Genomic DNA, 19,762 nt, shown 5'->3' on the forward strand with positions numbered 1-19,762 from the left:
GTAACAGATTTTGTTACTATTTATATTATCCTCAATATGTGGTTTTTACTTGTTTTTCATTGGAGTTTTGTTACACATTTACTCAATCATTACTCCCAGATAATTTTCTCCAGTGAACTGTTCTAACCCAATATTCTCCATTCTTCCCTAGTCATACAGGCTTGCCATGTGAAGCTGTGTTTTTTCGCAACTGGATATATCCACTTAACATTTATAGGTTAGTAATCACATATAAAAAAGGCATATGGTATGTTTCATCTTTTTATTTTCTGTTTAAAACAATCTTATTGGTATATAAATATACCAATCCCAGCCCTCTCCCTCTTGTCCTCCTGCTTCCCCCACCTTCCACCTTCCACCCTACCTCAGAACAGTGAGGCCGAGGAGGAGGAGAACATGAGGGAAAAGGAAGATTAAGTTAGGGGAAGGAGAGAGAGCGAGAGCAAGGAAACAGATACCTTAGTAGATGAAGCTGTATATGGTTTATGAGAAACCTGACACAGGAGGAATTTCTAGAAATCCAAAAGGATGACCCCAATTAAGAAACTAAACAATAGTATAGATGGTACCTTAACTGCCCTTCCCCTGTAATCAGATTGGTGACTACCTTAATAGTCTTTATTTATCTATTTATCTATTTATTTATTTGGTATCTATAGTGATTTAAGTGGTAAAATCCTCATTATGCTCAGATATTGGAACACTTGTTCTTAAGTCGGTGGCACTTGCCTCTACCTATGAATACTGTATAGAAACTGTTCCTGGCTGTGCTATTACATTTTTTCATAAATCATTATTATTATTATTAAAATTATTATTGTCATTCTTTTCTGACAGATGCCTGTTTCCTCATTGGTTCATTTGTTCATTGGCATCTTTGCTTTTTTTGTGATTAATATATTAATTCTTCAAATTAATTCTTCAAATTTTCTCTTTTACTGAAGACATTGAAATTTTACCATTCTATGAGCTGTCAGCTTATGCTGTTCATGGTTTCTTTTCCATAGAGAAGTTTTTATTTTATGTACTCCACTTTGCCAAATTTTTGGATTATATCCTTTGACATTAAGGTTACCCTCATATTTGGTTTTTCCTACAACTTGGTCTCAACGTGTTTACTCTATGTTTTGTTTAGTGGTTGTATCAATGCTGGTTGTAAATTAAGTTCTCTTATCCAGTTTTAATTGATATTTTGTGCACAATGAGAGAAATGGATATAATTTTAACCTTTTGATTGTATTTATGCTTTGTTGCCAGCACAACCATCTGAAAAGATTTTAAGTTTTCAAATGCATACCTTAAAACCGTCTCAAAGCTTAGATGTTTATTGCTGAATGAATTCATCTCTGAGCCTTCTATTATATTCCATTGGTTTAAAAACAGTCTGTTTTATGTCAGTACTATGGTATCCTTATCACTGTGGTTGGTTCTGTGGTGTATTTTCAATTCAGGCACTATGATATTCCTGGCTATTTCATTCTTCCCAGAATTGTTTGCATACACATAGTTTCTATCTGACTCTGTCTCTGTCTGCCTGTCTGCCTGTCTTCCTGTCTGCCTGTCTGCCTGTCTGCCTGTCTGCCTATCTCTCTCTCTCTCTCTGTGTTTAATTATATATGTGTAGGACTGATTTTGTATTTCTGTGATTGATATTACTGGAATTTTATAACAATTGTGTTGACTCAATAGTTTTACTTTAGTAGTATAATGTTTTTTCAACATTGACTCTGATAATCCATGATTATGAGAGATTTTATATTATATATTTTGAGTCTACAGGGTTTTTTTTAGATCTAAACTTTCCATTGTAAGAACTTTCACCTCCTTGGTTATTTTTATTACTGGATGTTGTTTACAAATAAACATAGAGAAGTTTACTCATAGATGACTGATGCAGAATTACTTTGAAGTAGTAAGGCAGTAGTAAACCCACTTGGGTAGAGAGACTGATGACATAACATGTGTTGAACCAAAAAATAGTAACCCTAAAGGGAAGATATGTCCACATTCATGCAGAGCAATATGACAAAATCATAAGGTCCTGTTGCAATTAAGTGTGGAATGGGTCAAAACCACATTCTAACTTTGGTTTTCTACATAACAAAACAATGAAGTGAGACAAATCACAAGAAAGTGAATTTTATGGACTTGCTTTGACATTGTTCTGCAACGTTCCTGAATACACAGGTTATATAAGCATTTGCACATATTCTGTAGCTTATGGAATCTAGGAAAGGTTCAGTGGCCTTCAAGGAGGACATCAAGTGCTATTTGTAGACCTGTGAGTGATTTGATACACATTGCAGTTCACTGTTCTCTCCCAGGACACTGGAGATGCTGTTCTAGCCTCTCTGTTGGAATGAGGGCAAGAATGGCAGTGACAGCTTTCTGAACAAGAGGTTTTGGAAGACTTTCACAAAGCACCTTGGCAAGACTTATGCATGAACCTACAGGCCTTTTCTTCTGGTGAAGTTGAAAGATATTTTATACCTGACTGAATATCAAAGAATATACTCCAGGCAGAACCTGGGCAGGAATGAATGGGAAGAAGCAGATACAAGGCCAATTAAATTTCCCAAGCATGAGAATCTGATCAGCAATGATATCACACAAAAAAGAACCTAGTGGGGGAACAGTTTTTGATTAGTTGGCTCTTATTCTGCCAGGAGACTTGTTAGGTAAAAGAAGCAAGTGTTGTTATACAGGGACACTTAATATACAGAAAACCTCTGAAAAATGGTTGTCTGTGGAGACCCCTTACATGATGCCATATTGAAAGTACGGTGAAAATAAACAATTAGAGGCAAATGCTTAACTGTTCCAACTCAGGGCATCCTTACTGAAGTGTTATGAGTGGAAGTAGCATGTGAGGCAGATCTACATCTGCTTTAACTTCCTAGAGCACTGGCATTTCATATCAGTCAAGGACAAGGAATCATGGAGCAAAAATATGTTGTCTTCTGTATGAGTCAGTGGTTCATATTAATTTTCATTTGAGAAGAAGAAAATGAATGGAAGTTGATATTTATCTGCCTTAGAAATAGTCCCAGTTAATATAAAGCTTCATTGGACCTTCCAGAAACTTTGACAATATTTCTACAACTTGCATGGATTGCCCCACTACTAGAGCCTGCCAGTTTAGACAGTCAAATAATATGCATATTGATCTTACTTTTCCATATAAACAGTAGTACATGGAGATATCTATATAAGTGTTAAGAAGAAACAGACCGGCACAGAAAGGGATTGATCTAAAGGGATTTATTGAGGTGATTATGTAATTTGAATATTTTTATCACCTGTTACCTTCCTTCTGTAAACAAGACATTGGAAAGGCTAGAGGCAAAGAAGTAAGAACATCAGAATCAATGGTTGTATTCCTACATGAATCCTTCAAAGATTAAGAATATGAGTGCATAGCTTGACAACCAAGACTGTTGTAGTAAAGTTGCCTCTCTTCTGCCCTTCTGTTCCATATAGGCGCACTGCAAGTGTGAATTGTGCCAGCTGAAACAGGTCTAAGAACTAGTTTCCTTTTTCAACTTGCAAAACTCTCATCTAGGTTTTACTGGTTACATAGAGAATCATTGTAGACTTTATTAGTGTCACTTAATGTTTGCTGTGTTCAGCCACCATTCATCCTACCCAATTAAATATTGCTTGTTGAACATTGGTTTCATGTAGGAAATATCAACATCTAATTTTCAAAACAATGACAAAATGAAGTTATATTTCTTAGTGTGTGTTCTAGAGTTTCTGTGTTCCACTTGTTTGATTTCCCATGCCTCTCAAAATAACCACCCTTTGTTTAGAGCTGTTTATATTAGTATTTTATATTTTTATTAAAACCTCAAAGTCATTAGGTTTAAAGTAACAGATGTGATTAAAATAAACTTGAAATTGTGAGCACCTTTTTCACTGTATTTGACTAGTAAAGAAATATGCAATCTTTTACCTCAGGCTTTTACTCAATCAGAAATCTCTTCTTACATTTCTTCCTCTGTGTGTGTGTGTGTGTGTGTGTGTGTGTGTGTGTGTGTGTGTGCGTGCGTGATGTGTGATGTGTGTCTGTGTGTGTGTGTGTGTGTGTGTGTGTGTGTGTGTGTGTGTGTGTGTGATTTGTTTGGTTGATTTAGATTTTCCTTATACCAAGTTGGACTTCAACTATCTTGTGGATGAGGGTGACTTTGAACTCCTGATCCTCCTGACTAACTCTCAAGTAATAAGATTGCAAACACGCCTCATCATGACTGAATTTTGTGGGGTATGGGGGTTCTAAATGATACAAAATATTATACATTGAATTATTTTATGAGCACAGAATTTCTCATTTAGTAAGTAGTTATTTCAGCTTTCAAAATTATGTATAAGCCTCTGACATAAAACTATAAATTATGTTAGATGTAAATGATTACGTATAGTTAGGTTGTTGACTCTAATGTGTTTCTCTATATAAAAATTTTCTAGATCATTTTGACTGTTGCTTTTATCTCAATGGCAACAGTTGATAGTCGTAGCTATCAATAAAGTGGACCGACCAGTTGGTTTGCATTTTCTTTATCCATACAAACAACGAATGCTTATTTATAGAACACTGTGTGCAAATGTGGGGTATATGCTCTCTCAAATGAGTGTCAAAGGATAATGCAAAATTTTCTCCTAAGTTTTACCCCTAAATTAGAGAAATAAATCTCTGAAACACTTTAAAATGGAAGTATATAATTTTCTCTTAAATCATGGCAAGCCGTTCTTTCTTTTTTCTATACATCAATAAATATTATGGTAATGATAATCTCTTGACAACCATATTTTAGCAACAACCATCAAAGGAAATTTTCTAAACAAAGTATGCTGTTAGAACTAGAAACATAATTACTGAGTCATTTGTATAAAGGAAATATATTTCCATTGGCATCTAAAAGCACATAAAATATCTTTGTTGTTAAACATTTGATTTCCTGAAAACTTAATTGAATTGTGTGTGGGGGAACTTGTAATCACTGTACATATCATCAGGATCAAATTATAAATTAGAATTTGTTCTCATGGAGTTTGGATGTATTACAGTGGTAAAGAGAAATGGACACTAAGCTTCTTCATAGGCAGGAAAACAGTTTAAGAAAAGAAAATAAAGCAGGATGAAGGTAAAAATAACTGCATGGTGGAAGCCCTGGATTTATTTCTCAACACAGTTTATACAAACTCATTACTGGGCTTAGTGCTAAACTCCTTGAATTTCATTCTTTGGTAGGCGAAGTCAGATGCATGCCTATGAGTTTAAATCCAAATTAGGCTACAAAGCTAGTTAGTTCTTTTGTACTAGTCTTATTTAGGGTATCTATTGTTGGGGAAAAACAGCCACCTTGAGTATGGTAGGAAAGGTTTATTTCTTCAGATGACAGTCCATTTTTCCAGGGGCATTAGAGTAGGAACTCAAGTGAGGAACCAGAACAAACTGATTCAGAGGCTGCTGTAGAGCATTGTTTGCTTTCTTGTTCCTTATGGTTTCTTATGGTTTGTCCAGCCTACTTTCTTACCACACCCAAGTCAGTCAGCCCACTGAATAGTTATCTTGTAACCTAGAGAAAAGACTAGTTGTGAAACATGGATTATGATAATTAATGAGTGAGATTAAATAAAGTAGAAGAGTCAACACTGGTACAAAGGCTTGTTTTTGAAAATGTAATGTCAAACAATTTTATATAGTATAAAATTTAGAAAGAGAATTCTATCATAGTGAAATTTTGGATGTTAGTTTCTGAGAATCCTTGTAGAAATGAAAGACATTTGACACTTGAAGTTGTTTTATGTTTCTTTTCATTTTAAAAGTCAATTTATTTTATAGTTCAGAGCCTTTGTTTATACTGTCATATTGTTTTCATTTTTTTGTTCTTACTTAAACCGTGTCCCCATTTCCCTGCAGAAGTGTCACTCCTCTATATGGAGTATGTAGTGCTACACTATCCTCTTTCTAACTCGAGCACTGTGATAGCAACATTTCATAGCCAATACACTTTTTATCTTGTTCAGCAAAATTAATCCTCTTTTTTTGATTCTAATTTTCATGAAATGATTTAAGTTGTTCATGGAAGAGAGTAAAGGTTTTCTAAAAAATTCATAAACAGTGTACCACATTTCCTACTAAAACTCTGAATGTCTATTTGGAATCCTGGATTCCATTTTGGCTTGATTACTTCACGATGTCTGTGGTATTTTCAAGATTGCAAGGATTGAGTTGCCATGAGTACACAGTGTGTTTACTTATGATAAAAGAGGGTAATGAATGAGTCATTCCAAACAAATGAACCAATTAACTCGGCAAAATTAAAACAAGACCAGGTTTGCAGCACATCAAGAAGGAAATTCAGGAAATATATTGTGATAGTTTTGATGAGAAAGTGCCAAAATTGATATTCATTTGGTGTTAGTTCTCAAAATATTATATCAACTGCATTAATGCAATATGCAAGATACATTCTCACTACTGTTCTTGATTTATACCTCTGTTATACCTACATAGCAAGTTTATTGTGTGAAATTAAAAACTTTGCATTGGAATGGGGTTTTTGACTGCAGAAAATCAGGCATATTTGCCATTATAAATTACAAAATGAGAAAACAAAACTTGGTTAAAGTATGTTGTTTTCTAATGAGATTTTTAGAATATAAACTCAATCATTTTTTAATGTTCTTTATAAATAAGTCATGGAATTAATAGTTAAAGAGAAAAAATAATTCCCACATTGTGTGCTATTGTTAAAACTCTATTTGTTCTTTACAATGATAATAACTATTATCAATACCATTTTCCATTGTCAAATTACATAGCTATTCTGTAATCTTATAGAATTAAAGTACAGTACTTTTTTTTTTTTTTGCTCAAATTGTTTTATTGGTGATATTCTTTACTTTCATGTCTTAGTTAATTTGTTGACCATGCAGAAATTAGGTTTTAAAATCAAAGATGAGATAAATGTCATTTAAAGACATTACAAAGTAGTGAGCTATAAATTGAAAGAATATGTACAGACAAAATCACCTAGGAAAGGACAAAGAACAGAGAAGCCTTAGCTATGTATGTGATACATTGTGGAAATACAAAGTGCTAAAATCACAGAAGCACAAAGTGATGGGAAGCACAGAGCTCTGTCGATGTATTGTTCAATTTTGAAATCTTGCAAAATATGCCAAGATCATTAAAGAAACAGTTTGTGAATACATATACACACACACAAACACACACTCATACACACACAATTCATTATATGTATCATATGCATACAATGTGTATTATGTATAGAAACATTTAAAAACTTTAAATCTGAGAAAGTAAACAATTCAGAATCAAAAAAGACAGAGTATCATCTAACAATAATAGGTAATTTCAATGAAAATGCAGTTTTAATATTTTTTTTTAAATTTTCTACATTCATAGAATAACATACTTATTTTACTGATATTCTTCAGCATGCATAAATCTATCCTTTTCTCCTAAGGCCTTTAGCTTGACTATTAATGAAGTTTTATATTTGTATGCTTTAAGCAAAGCTCTGTGAAGCTTGCAGGTTTTGAGCAAGCAGTCTCAGCCTCTTTCTTAGGGTTCTTATTGATGTAAATGGACAACATGACCGAAGCAACTCTTATAAAAAAAAAATCATAATTGAGTGGCTCACTTGTAGTTCAGAGGTTCAGTCCATTATAATCATGGCAAAGAACATGGTGGCACGCAGACAGATGTAATGCTCATCTGTGAGTCCTATATCTTGAAGCAATGGGAGGTGAACTGAGATACTGGGCAGTGATACACTTCCTCAAACAAGTCCAGATCCACTCCAACAAAGCTGTAGTGCCACTTCCTGTGAGATTCTGTGGGTCATTTCCATTCAAACTGCCACATCCTGTGAACGAACAACCTTGATTTTTATCTTTGTCCTTAATTAATACTTTCTTCAACTCTTTGAGAGTTGAATAATTTCACGACATGAGATAGAGATTAAAAGTGGGTCTTCCAATTTCAAGTTTATTTATTTATTTATTTTGAGACAAGGTCTCATGTGTAGCAGACTCGTCTTGAACTTGCCATCTAACTGAATTTCTTTCTTTTTTAATTTATTTAATTTATTATTTTACATGTCGATCCCAGTTCCCCCTCCCCCCTCTCTCCCTATCTCCCTTTTACCCTCTCTGCCCTCTCACATGTACCCTAACCACCCTCCCCTCCTATCCCTGCACCCCAATTCCATATGTTGGGCAATGCCAGCCAGTTGGGATCATGTAGAAATGACAGGTTATTTAAAGAAGGAACTAGGGCTTCTCTCCTGTCTCTAGGTTAAGGCAGTTATCCCTCCATAGGGGATGTGTTCGCAAGGTCCTATCATCCACAAGTGATCCATCCTGGCTCCACTGTCTGAGGTTCCTTAGACTGCTCAGTCCTTCTTGCTGAGACCCACATTCAGGGGGGCCTGAGTCAGTTCCATGCTGGCTTCCCAGCTACCAGTCTGGAGGGCCCAGTAGCTCCTCCTTGTTCAGGTCAGCTATCTCTATGTGTTTCTGCAGCCTGGTCTTGTCCTCTCCATATGCATCTGGGTTCTAGTTCTATGGGTGTTTGCTTCTGTTTCCAACAGGAATTAGATGAGGGCTCCATGGATAAGTTAGCTGTTGATCTGACTATCCCGGAAAGGCATTTATGGTTGCCTTTCCAGGGATGCTAAAATTGTTAGTTGGCAGCAGTCTTATAGGTCTCTAGACCTGTCTTTGGGTTCAATTTTCTCTTCATAACAATATTGGCTCCCTCTTTTATGTTCTCTCTTTCTCTCCCTCCCTCCCTCCCTCCCTCCCTCCCTCCCTCCCTCCCTCTCTCTCTCTCTCTCTCTCTCTCTCTCTCTCTCTCTCTCTCTCTCTGTCTCATTCCTGTCTTCTACTCCTACCCAGACTCAATCTTCCTAGTGCCATGAGTTTTCCTCTCCTCCCCCACTCTTTCTCCTATTTCTCTCTCCACCGCCCAACCACTTCCCCTGTGCGCTGTGGGACTTGACCCTTCCTGCTTCTGTGAATTTCTTAGAATACACCTTGTATCCTAATTACTCTGGTGGTGTGAAATATAGGCTGGTGATCCTTTGCTCTAGGTCTAAAATCCATATATGGAATGAGTACATACCATGTTCCTCTTTTTGTGACTGGGTTACCTCATTCAGGATGCTTTCTTCTAGTGCCATCCACTTGCCTGCAAATTTCAAGATTCCCTTATTTTTTTTCTGCAGAGTAGTATTCCATTGTGTAGGTGTGCCACATCTTAATTATCCATTCTTCAATTGAGGGGGATCTAGGTTGTTTCCAGTTTCTTGCTATTACAAATAGTGCTGCTATGAACAGAGTTGATCACATGTCTTTGTTCCATGGATGTGGATCATTTGGGTATATGCCTAAGAGGGGGATTGCCGGGTCCTGAGGTAAACTAATTCCCATTTTCCTGAGGAACCAATATACTGATCTCCAAAATGGCTGTATGAGTTTGCACTCCCACAAGCAGTGGAGTTTTCCCCTTTCTCCACATCCTCTCCAGCATGAGTTGTTATTGCTATTTCTAATTTTAGCCATCCTGGCAGGAGTAAGATGGTATCTCAAAGTTGTTTTGATTTGCATTTCCCTGATAGCTAAGGATGTTGAGGCTTTCTTAAGATTCTTTCATCCTTTTGATTTCCTCTATTGAGAATTCTTTCTTCAGTTCTGTATCCCATTTTTTAATAGGGTTATTTGGTGTTTTGTTGACTAGTTTCTTGAATTCTTTGTATATTTTGGAGATCAGCCCTTTTTCAGATATAGGATTGTTGAAAATATTTTCCCAGTCTGTGGGCTGCCATTTGGTCTTGTCCACTGTGTCCTTTGCCTTACAGAAGCTTCTAAGTTTGAGGAAGTCCCATTTATTAATTGTTGATCTCAGTGTCTGTGCTCCTGCAGTTATGTTCAGGAAGCAGTCTCCTATACTAATTTGTTCAAGGGTACCTCATACTTTCTCTTCTAAGAGGTTCAATGTGGCTGGATTGATGTTGATGTCTTTGATCCATTTGGACTTGAGTTTTGTGCATGGCGACAAACATGGGTCTATCTGCAGTTTCTACACACCCTCATCCAATTGTGCCAGCACCATTTTTTGAAGATGCTGTCCTTGCCCCATTGTATAATTTTAGTTGTTTGGTCGAAAATCAGGTGTTCATAGGTGTGTGGGTTAATATTAGGATTTTCAATTCGATTCCATTGGTCTACCTGTCTACTTTTGTGCCAATACCAGGCAGTTTTTAGAACTATAGCTCTGTAATAGAGTTTAAGTCAGGAATGCTGATGCCTCCTGAAGTTCTTTTATTGTATAGGGTTGGTTTTGCTATCTTGGGTCTTTTGTGTTTCTAGATAAAGTTGATTATTATCCTTTTAAGGTCAATGAAGCAAGGTATGTGAGAGATCACGAATAACAGGAAATTACATAAACATAATAACAGCAGTATACAGCAAACCAACTGCCAACATCAAATGAATGGAGAGAAACTTAAGCCAATTCCTCTAAAATCAGGAACAAGACAAGGCTGCCCTCTCTCTCCATATCTCTTCAATATCATACTTGAAGTTCTAGCTAAAGCTATAAGAAAACAAGGGGAGATCAAGGGGTTCCAAATTGGAAAAGAAGAAGTCAAACTGTCTATTTGCAGATGATATGGTAGTTTACATAAGCTACCCAATAAGCTCTACCAGGGAACTCCTACAGCAAACTAACTTCAGCAAACTAGCTGGATACAAGTTAACCTCAAAAAAAAAAATAAATAAATAAATAAATAAATAAATAAATAAATAAATAACACTTACCAAGCAAGTAAAAGACCTATATAATAAGAACTTTGTGACTCTAAAGAAAGAAATTATAGAAGATACCAGAAAATGGAAAGACCTCCCATGTTCTTGGATAGGTAGGATAAACATAATAAAAATGGTAATCTTGCCAAAAACAATCTACAGATTCAATGCAATCCCCATTAAAATCCCAATTTCAAGTTTTAAATTAAGAAAAATTCCTCACAGTTTTACCCAGGCAATTGGATTTTAATTTATTCTAGTTGTTACTGACAACTAACCATAGTTAATATGTATCTATATACATTATCCAATATGCAATTTCATGTAATATTAATATGTCTATTATCATGTACATTTATGAAAACTTTCTTTTATTCTGATGATACTCTACTAACATGATTACTTTACGTCCTCAATTTGCTTAGTTGTTTTAGAAAGACTATCTTGAATAGGATGTCATTTGAGACACACCTGGAAGCTGTCAAGCTCATGATGTTTTTCAATCACATTTCCAATTATTTCAATTTAATCTAGAAAGAAACTGTACAGTATACACACATACATACATACACATGACTACATATCAATGATAAATATCTAACTGCTAGTACTTTCAATTTGAAGATGTGCTTACTATGGGAAAAAATAAACAAACAAACAAAAATAAAACAAAACAAAAACCTTCTTTCTTCTATTTAAGCTATTAGATGTTCTTTTAAATAACCTCATTTGAGGGGTTGGTTAGGCATGCCTCTCATTTTTAAATATTTCTCTTTCAGATGAACATATGCTCCATTTCAGGAACAGACTATGAAATCAACTCCAATTATCAGGCTTCATGTCTTCAATGTATCGTCTCAATTTTATATTTCTGTAAATTGTGAACTACCAAAACAGGTGCAGAGATCATTCACGGTTTCATTTAATATGAGTACAATATGTCTATTAATGTGTTTTCAGGAAATTTTCCTTCCTTTTGCCTGCTGAGGTTCTACTCATGGTTGCTTTATGTTCTCAGTTTACTTAGTTGTCTTAGAAAAAATGTGTTGAATACACTGTCATTTGAAACACACCTGGAAACTGGCAAGATCCACGATGGGATTTAAATCACCTTTCCAATTATTTTTATTTAATTTAGAAAGTTTCTGTACATTAAGTCAACTCTATTCTATAAGCTGAAAATCTTTGCAATAAATATTTCTATTGGGTCTTAATAATATCCTTGACTCACTTATTTTTAACATTTATTTCATTAATTTAATTCTTTGTGCAGTATAAAAAATATTTCACTTATGATCCACTGTTTTACTCAATTGTTTCCAATATAACTGTGCTTAAAAATTGTTGTGCCATCTGCCTTTGCTCATTTTCTTTTGATGAATTATGAATTATTATGCTTTATTGGATACATGTTGTATTAGGCTATATTATTTCTGATACAATTTTAGAACGAATTGATTGGGTACTTTATATTACTATTTCTCTATCCATTTTAATTTTCCACATGCATTACTTTTCTAAAAATGATGTTATATTTCGTACATTTATAACATTACATCCTTACTTTTCAAGTGAGTCATTGATGATAATTATTTTAGTAAAATATAATTTATTTGTGTCAAGGTATCATTTATTCACAGTATTGTTGAATGGTGTTAGGCAAGAACTCTAAATTTTGGTCATAGCACAGTACATATTGTATAAAGTGAGATGACTGTTACAACTGATATAACTTTGTCATCTTCATTGGGGTGACTCTTACAGTAAAAATATAACTATGACACTATCATCTGTCTTCTGCATTGTTAATAACTTCAAGCTCCTAAAACAAGTTAAGAACCCTTATATATCAGAAAGCCATTGTAATTTAATGTATTGATATATTAATAAGTATAAAATATAAATTACACACACACATACATACATATATATATCTGCTTTTCCAGAACAATACACATCATCTAGATCATGAAGAAAAGCTAAATGCTTATAATAATAGTTATTTATTATTTATAAAAATAATAGTTATTTTTGCTTTGCATTTCTACCCAAGGTAGCATTTAAGTTGCAATGGAAAGTGATGTCTTCAGTAGATATTATATGAATATTATTTAAACAGACACAACATGAGTGCTTCTATGCGGCTACCACAGGGTTTCACATGGTGTCTAACAAATATAAGTGGGTTCTCAAACAGCTTGTATTTGGTTCAATATCAAGTATCCTCACAAGCTCAATTAGAACTTTTCAGTGTTCTGTAGCATTTATTTACATCATGTTTTATTTGTCTGTAGGTCGCATGAAAATAACACTAAGTATTTTTCAGTAAACAATGCTAGCATACAATTAAAACTGTAAATGGGTAAAAAAATAGCAAGTATGTTAATTAATGTATAAGCTGAAATAAAACATGATGCCTTTACCTGAAAACTACCTAAAAGAGGTATGTAAAATAGTATTAATGTGTAAGCCTAGTACTGCTATCCCCAAATTTTGCATTTGAATAAGCTTCAATATAGTTAATGCATGAATATAAATTCTTTCTTAGGCTTTTTTTCCCCATGAAAATGGGTATGCACAAAATGGGAGAGAGATAAAAGTCACATGGTAAAACAGATTAATAGAAGTATGTCAATTTAAGGTAGAAGAGCTAGTTGGGAACAAGCTTAAGCTAAATGTCAAGCTTTCATAATTAATATTAAGTTTGGGCATGTTGCCAAGAAGAATGCTCAACTACATTTGTCACAGTTCATGTTGTTAGTGAGAATTAAAATATATTATTTAGGAAAGTTATAATGGTAGAAAATTTTTGAAAATACACTTACCATTAATTTACTATTCCATGTTGCACAGAATTGTTTGGCATTTACTCCAATAGACATTTTACATAATTGAGTAAGATTAACATTGAATTTCTGAAATATGTTTTTCAATAATGCAATATCTTGTCACTGTCTATGTGGAGTGGGTGAGGAATAGTGTGTAAGGAGTAGTTTTTCCTCCTACCACTGGTCTTGTCCCACTGCCTCTCCAGCACCAATTAACACACCGAGACTCTGTATTTGATATAATGCTGTTGGCCAGGTACTAGTTTCTTATCAGCTAGCTCTGTCTTAAGTATTAACCCATTTCTGTTAATCTAAGTATTTCCACGTGGTTTCATCTTACCAGGGAATAGAGCCTGTGTCAGGTGTCCCCATTCTCTCCATGTTAACGCCTCCTTACTACTTCCTCTTTGCTCCTTGTCTCCTAGTACCTCCCATCTTCCTTTCCTATTGGCCAATAGTACTTAATTAATTAACCAGTATGAGAAACATATTTACAGAATGACCTCTCCCATCAAGAATGGGAAGGGGGTTAAGAGGCATGGGAGGATGGAAGAAAGAGGGAACTGGGATCAATATATAAAATAATGATAATAATAATAGTCAATAATAATAAAATAAAGAATATATTCAGGATGTCTTATAAAGAACATATAAACTGATATTTCTGCCATGATTAATACATTGATAATAGTCTAATTCAATCATACATATCCCTTGCATGGAGCATGTCATTTCTGTAGATGTCATTCTGATGGAGAGCGTAGACTGTGGGAAATATGTTGATAGGGCACTTACACCTAAAGTAATGGTACATTTTCAGGTGCCAAATTTAGACAAATTTCCAATGAAATCGTCATTATTTTGCACAAGTACATAAATTTTTATTGATGACATAATTATACAACATATGTTGCCTGCCTAGGATCATAAGTATTGGTACATGCTCACAATCTGAGCATAGCTGCGTAGTCAAATCACAGTTTCATGCAGTCACCCCCAACCACTAATAGTCAGCACTCTGGCAATGGGGACTACAGTGTCTCTGTTTGATATTGAATGAGTGTTTTATTCCCTTTCAAGTTGGGATCCTGTCTTCCCATCAGAATATCTACATCTTAAAGCTAATTTTCTACATTTGGTAATGATTAAATATTCTCTTTCACTGTATAGGTCCAAAGTGGCATCCTTCCCGAGTTGGCCTACAAGTAGAATATGGTAAGATCAATTTATTTAATTTAGCATCTGTCATCTGACCTCAATAACTCACATTTATTACTTAGCTTATGAATGCAAACACCATCTAATTTGAGTCTAACACTTATTAACACCAGGGCTCTTGATTCCTAAGTTTGGGAGTAGAACAAGTGGTTTATGTTTGGAAATGGACCAATGAGTAAAGTTTGTTATGCAAATTTATATCCTCAGCCCTAATGTCAGAGGAAGATTGAGCAAATGTGCCTGTGATCCAAATTTTTGTCTTACCAACATTATATGACCTTATGCATTATTGTCATAGTATGACCATTTTGGTCTAAGATGGTTTTCCATGTCATACTTTCTGTGATTTAATGTTAGCAAAATGACATTTAAAAGCAACCTTCATTTATAATCACACACACACACACACACACACACACACACACACACACACTGTTTACATTAACTATTTAGGATATGTGAATGCTGACATTAAATGATGGTTGAGTTGAATTTTTATGGGAAATTTCTCATGTCCTCTCCCTTCCATCTTTCAATAAAGTTGAAGATATTCTACATTTTTCACCAAAATATTTTTGAAAATTTTGTGTATGAGGAAACATACTCAAATGGAATGTTTCATGTCCTATAATGTCCACAATTATTATATAGTGACTACATATTTCTTATCCTAAGTTGTCAACAGTTTCATATTAGGAAACTTTTTGACACTGTGCCATGAAATGATATTTAAACACAATTTTCTCAATGCCTTGTTTTAGGTGGCCATTTTTTGAAGGACTACATCACTGTTCAAAGTGTTGCAGCTTCCTCAATTGTTACACTCTATTTTACAGACTTAGGTCGACAAGTCAGTTGGACTACAGTAAGTGCCCAATTTTTAAATTTCATGTTAATATTTAAGGATTATTTTTTCTGCAGTGATAGGAATTCTACTATAGTTAGAGTAAAATCAGTGACTAAAGTTCTATTGAAGCTCTAGATTTTGTGGTTAAAGAAAGTAAGCAAATATGATTTTTTAATGGGATTTTAACTTAAAAAGAGTTTCCATCTATTGAGACCTTGTCTATTGAGTGATACTGCTTCTTTTCTTTTTCCAAAAGACTGTGTATTTCAAGCATGTTTTATTTTCCACACTGTAATTGTATGTAGATAGATTAGTTTATATAATGGAGGTTCTAATACAGAAATACCAAGAATGAAGAAGTAAGACTTCTTTGGACTTATGGGTATGTACTTTAGGCTTCCTTTATTCTCCATTGAGAACAATCATAGTTCTCAAAATTGTATATTCTGAATTTAATGATGGAGAAAAAGATGGTTACACCAAAAGAAATAAAGGGGGGATTTCTTGAAACTACTTCAAGAGATTGAACTATTCATGATTGATTCAATATAATAATAGAAAAGCCTCAGAAACTAGAGTTAACTCAATAGGTCTTTTAGTGAAAAGATAATCTAATGCAATAAATGATTCTTGCAGTGAACTACAGAGAATATGGGCTTCTCTGTCTTTATTTCCTTTTCTCAATATAGATCTTTTGTCTTCTGTGTACCCTTTTCAAAAATTTTGTGTTTAAAATTGCATTAAGATCTATATTCATAATGTTATTATTTTAGGACTTTTCATTCAAATTGATTTTATTTTGCTGGTACCAAAATCAAGTTTTACCTTTTGCACAGTTTTGAGTACTTTCTTTATAAAATTAATTTAAAAATTACTAAATATGGAGGCTGAAAAGATTGCTCAGCACTTATACAGGCTCCAGTTTCAATTCTTAGCACCAACCTCACCTTTGTGAATCAGTCTAGTGACCTCTGCTGGCTTATACAGACACTTCATGGACACGTTTCCCAGACATACACATAGACAAAACACATGTACACATTAAATAAACTAAAATAATGTTAAAAATAATAAATATGGATAATCAGTTATATATTAAAAGCTATGTGAGAAATTCATGCTTATATTTATTAATAAAATGATACAATATTTGTTGCCTTTCCAACTTAATTTTATGATATATGTCCCTTCTGTAGTTTGTAATGAGCTCTCCTATAGTAAGGTTACTTATTGTTATTAAAAAGTTTTTTCAGATTAACACTATGGATGCTTTGTGTACTAAATCATTAGGGTAAAATTAAATTTAAAGTAACATTAATTCTTGTGAAACCTGGGAATGTTAAGGTAAAAGCATTGATATAAGCATTTCATAAAAACATATTTAGTTCTTAATATGAAACTTAAGTTAAAGATATTTCAGAGAGGTAAATCTGATCTAAAAAGATTTAAATGTTCAAAATTTATCCGAGAAAACATCATGGAAAGTAAAGTTTTGTGAACAGGGATTGTATCAAAATGAGACGTATTAGCCATGAGATCATTACATACTTGTAGCTGCATGAAGGGGATAAGCAATGAAGAGGTGCACTGCAGTTGACTTCTTTGATACCTGTACTACAGTATTATACGAAATTTGAGAGGAAAGTCATTTAAGTAACAAATCAAGCTCCAGAATGAGCATGTCATTTTAAAATCAATCTTACTGTTCAAACGTTCTTTTGCTCCACATGGGTCAGTTTTATGAAATGTTAAAAATGTACATTGTAATTAACCCATTTTGCATCCACTAAATTGTACAATAATAATATTTTACCACACATAACCCATAAATAAAATTGTAAGCTATTAAAATGTATATCTGAAAGAGGCCATTTTTTAGAGTTAATAGAAAGTTATCAAAGTGAATTAATGATTTGACTAGCATCTTTTATGAAGTATTGGTGATCAACAAATATTGAAATATGTCTTACTTCCTAAATGACTTATACAACTGGCTAAACAATATCTCTCACCACACAAACACTGTTATCTAATTATAGTGGTTTTCATCATTTTGCATTCATCTCAGTGTGCCTTTATTTACAGAACTAAGCTATGTATCTCTAGCATATATTCATGCATGTGTCCCAGAATATTATATATGCACATATTATTTAATTACCACAAATATTCTTTGTCATATTACTTCTGTGAGGTCAGCTGTTTCCATTACATAAGGCAGCTCATCTTTTCTTCTGTTACTTATTTTTTCGTATCTAAAGAATGGTCCATTGGTGTGACCAATAAAATTAGGGAAAAAGTTTATTTTCCTCTGTCTTGTTCCTATGGGATGGACCTTTTTTGCTGCATTGTGAATACTATCTTTGATATAATTATTATTATTTTATGTCATTTTTTTTATGAATTAATGACAATTCATTTTACATATCTGTAATGGAGTTCATTTGAAATAGAGTTCAATGGTCTTCAATGATTTGCTATTATGCTTCATTATCTGGGTAAGTAATAATTTTATTAATAGGGACACCCTTAAATTTTAGTTTATTCATAAAATTTTCACACATTTGCTTCCCAAGTAAATGATTTGAAATGTTTTTTTCCTCACCTTTGGATTACCTTTCATCATGTAGGAAGTTTTTAGCTTCAGAACAGTGGTTTTTAACCTTGTTTGAATGACATGATTGCAGTATTGAATTTTCACTCATTCATTTAGCCCTAATCCAGAGGGTTTTCAAGTGATTTCTTTCAGCACTTTGCTTTGTGGTGTATATTGCATATTTAATTTGTTTTTATGTAAATGATAGTAACTATTTTATCATCAAAATTACTGTAACCTTTAAATATTTTTGCAGTTTTTTTTCCTTTTTTTATTTAATTTTATATAACAAAGTCCAATTTAATGAAAACAAACATTTATACACAATATTTGGAAATTTGGGTGTCGTTCTTTCCAAACTACTTCCTGATGGTAAGGGGCACTGTCTTGGGGGATTCGAAGAAGATTCAGATATCCTAGCTGTAGTCTGTAGGGCTGTTTTATCCAGCTGTTTTGAATGTAGGATCAGCTTGTACTCTGTTACAGGCGGTCTGGCTTGATCAAACCACATTAGTCTGGAAGGAATCCACATCTTTTCATTTTCTGTGGAAACAAAAATAGTAATCCTTTTCCCCAGTAACTATCCTTCAACCAAAATTTTGGAATCAAGGCATTTTTTTAATTTAATTTATTATTTTACATGTCGATCCCAGTTCCCTCTCCCTCCCTCCCTCCCTCCCTGGCTCCCACCCCTCCCTCCTTCCTTCCCTCCCTTTTACCCTCTCTGCCCTCTCACATGCATTCTAAACACCCTCCCCTCCCATCCCCCCACCCCAGTTCCATTTGTAGTGGAATGCCATCCAGTTGGGGTCATGTAGATCTGAAAGGTCCTGTGAAGTAGGGACTAGGGCTTCTCTCCTGTCTCTAGATTAAGGCAGTTATCCCTCCATAGGGGATATGTTTGCAAAGTCCTTTTGTGCACCAGGGATACATCCTGGCTCCACTCTCTGAGGTCTCTTAGACTGCTCAGTCCTTTTGGCTGAGACCCATATTCAGGGGGGCCTGAGTCAGTCCCATGCTGGCTTCCCAGCTATCAATCTAGTGGCCCTTAGCTCCTCCTTGTTCAGGTAAGCTGTCTCTATGTGCTTCTGCCGCATGGTCTTGTCCTCTCCATCTGCTTCTGGGTTCTAGTTCAACTCAGTGTTTATGTATGGGTGTTTGCTCCTATTTTCAACAGGCATTAATTGAGGGCTCCATGGATAAGTTAGTTGTTGATCTCACTCTCAGGGAAGGGCATTTGTGATAGCCTTTCCACGGAAGCTGAGATTGTTATTGGGAGCAGTCTTGTAGTTCTCTCGACCTTTCTTTGTGTTCAATTTTTTCTTCAAACCAATATTGGCTCCCTCTTTTATGTGCTCTCTTTCTGTTTCTGTCCCCCTCTCTCTCTTTCCTATCTTCCATTCCTAACCAAGCTCAATCCTCCTGGTCACA

General features: G+C 34.4%; 1 protein-coding gene across 1 annotated transcript in view; it reads left to right on the plus strand.

The window, feature by feature from the left end:
- The window catches only part of Tecrl (trans-2,3-enoyl-CoA reductase like), a 68,794-nt gene that overhangs the window by 21,125 nt on the left and 27,907 nt on the right, over nt 1-19,762 (plus strand). The window contains exons 3-4 of the mRNA XM_051198226.1: nt 14,841-14,885; nt 15,650-15,753. Of these exons, the coding sequence (XP_051054183.1) occupies nt 14,841-14,885; nt 15,650-15,753 (149 nt within the window). The remainder of the gene's footprint in view (nt 1-14,840; nt 14,886-15,649; nt 15,754-19,762) is intronic.

The sequence above is a fragment of the Phodopus roborovskii genome, unplaced genomic scaffold (assembly GCF_943737965.1).
Source record: "Phodopus roborovskii unplaced genomic scaffold, PHOROB, whole genome shotgun sequence".
Classification (NCBI taxonomy): Eukaryota; Metazoa; Chordata; class Mammalia; order Rodentia; family Cricetidae; genus Phodopus; species Phodopus roborovskii.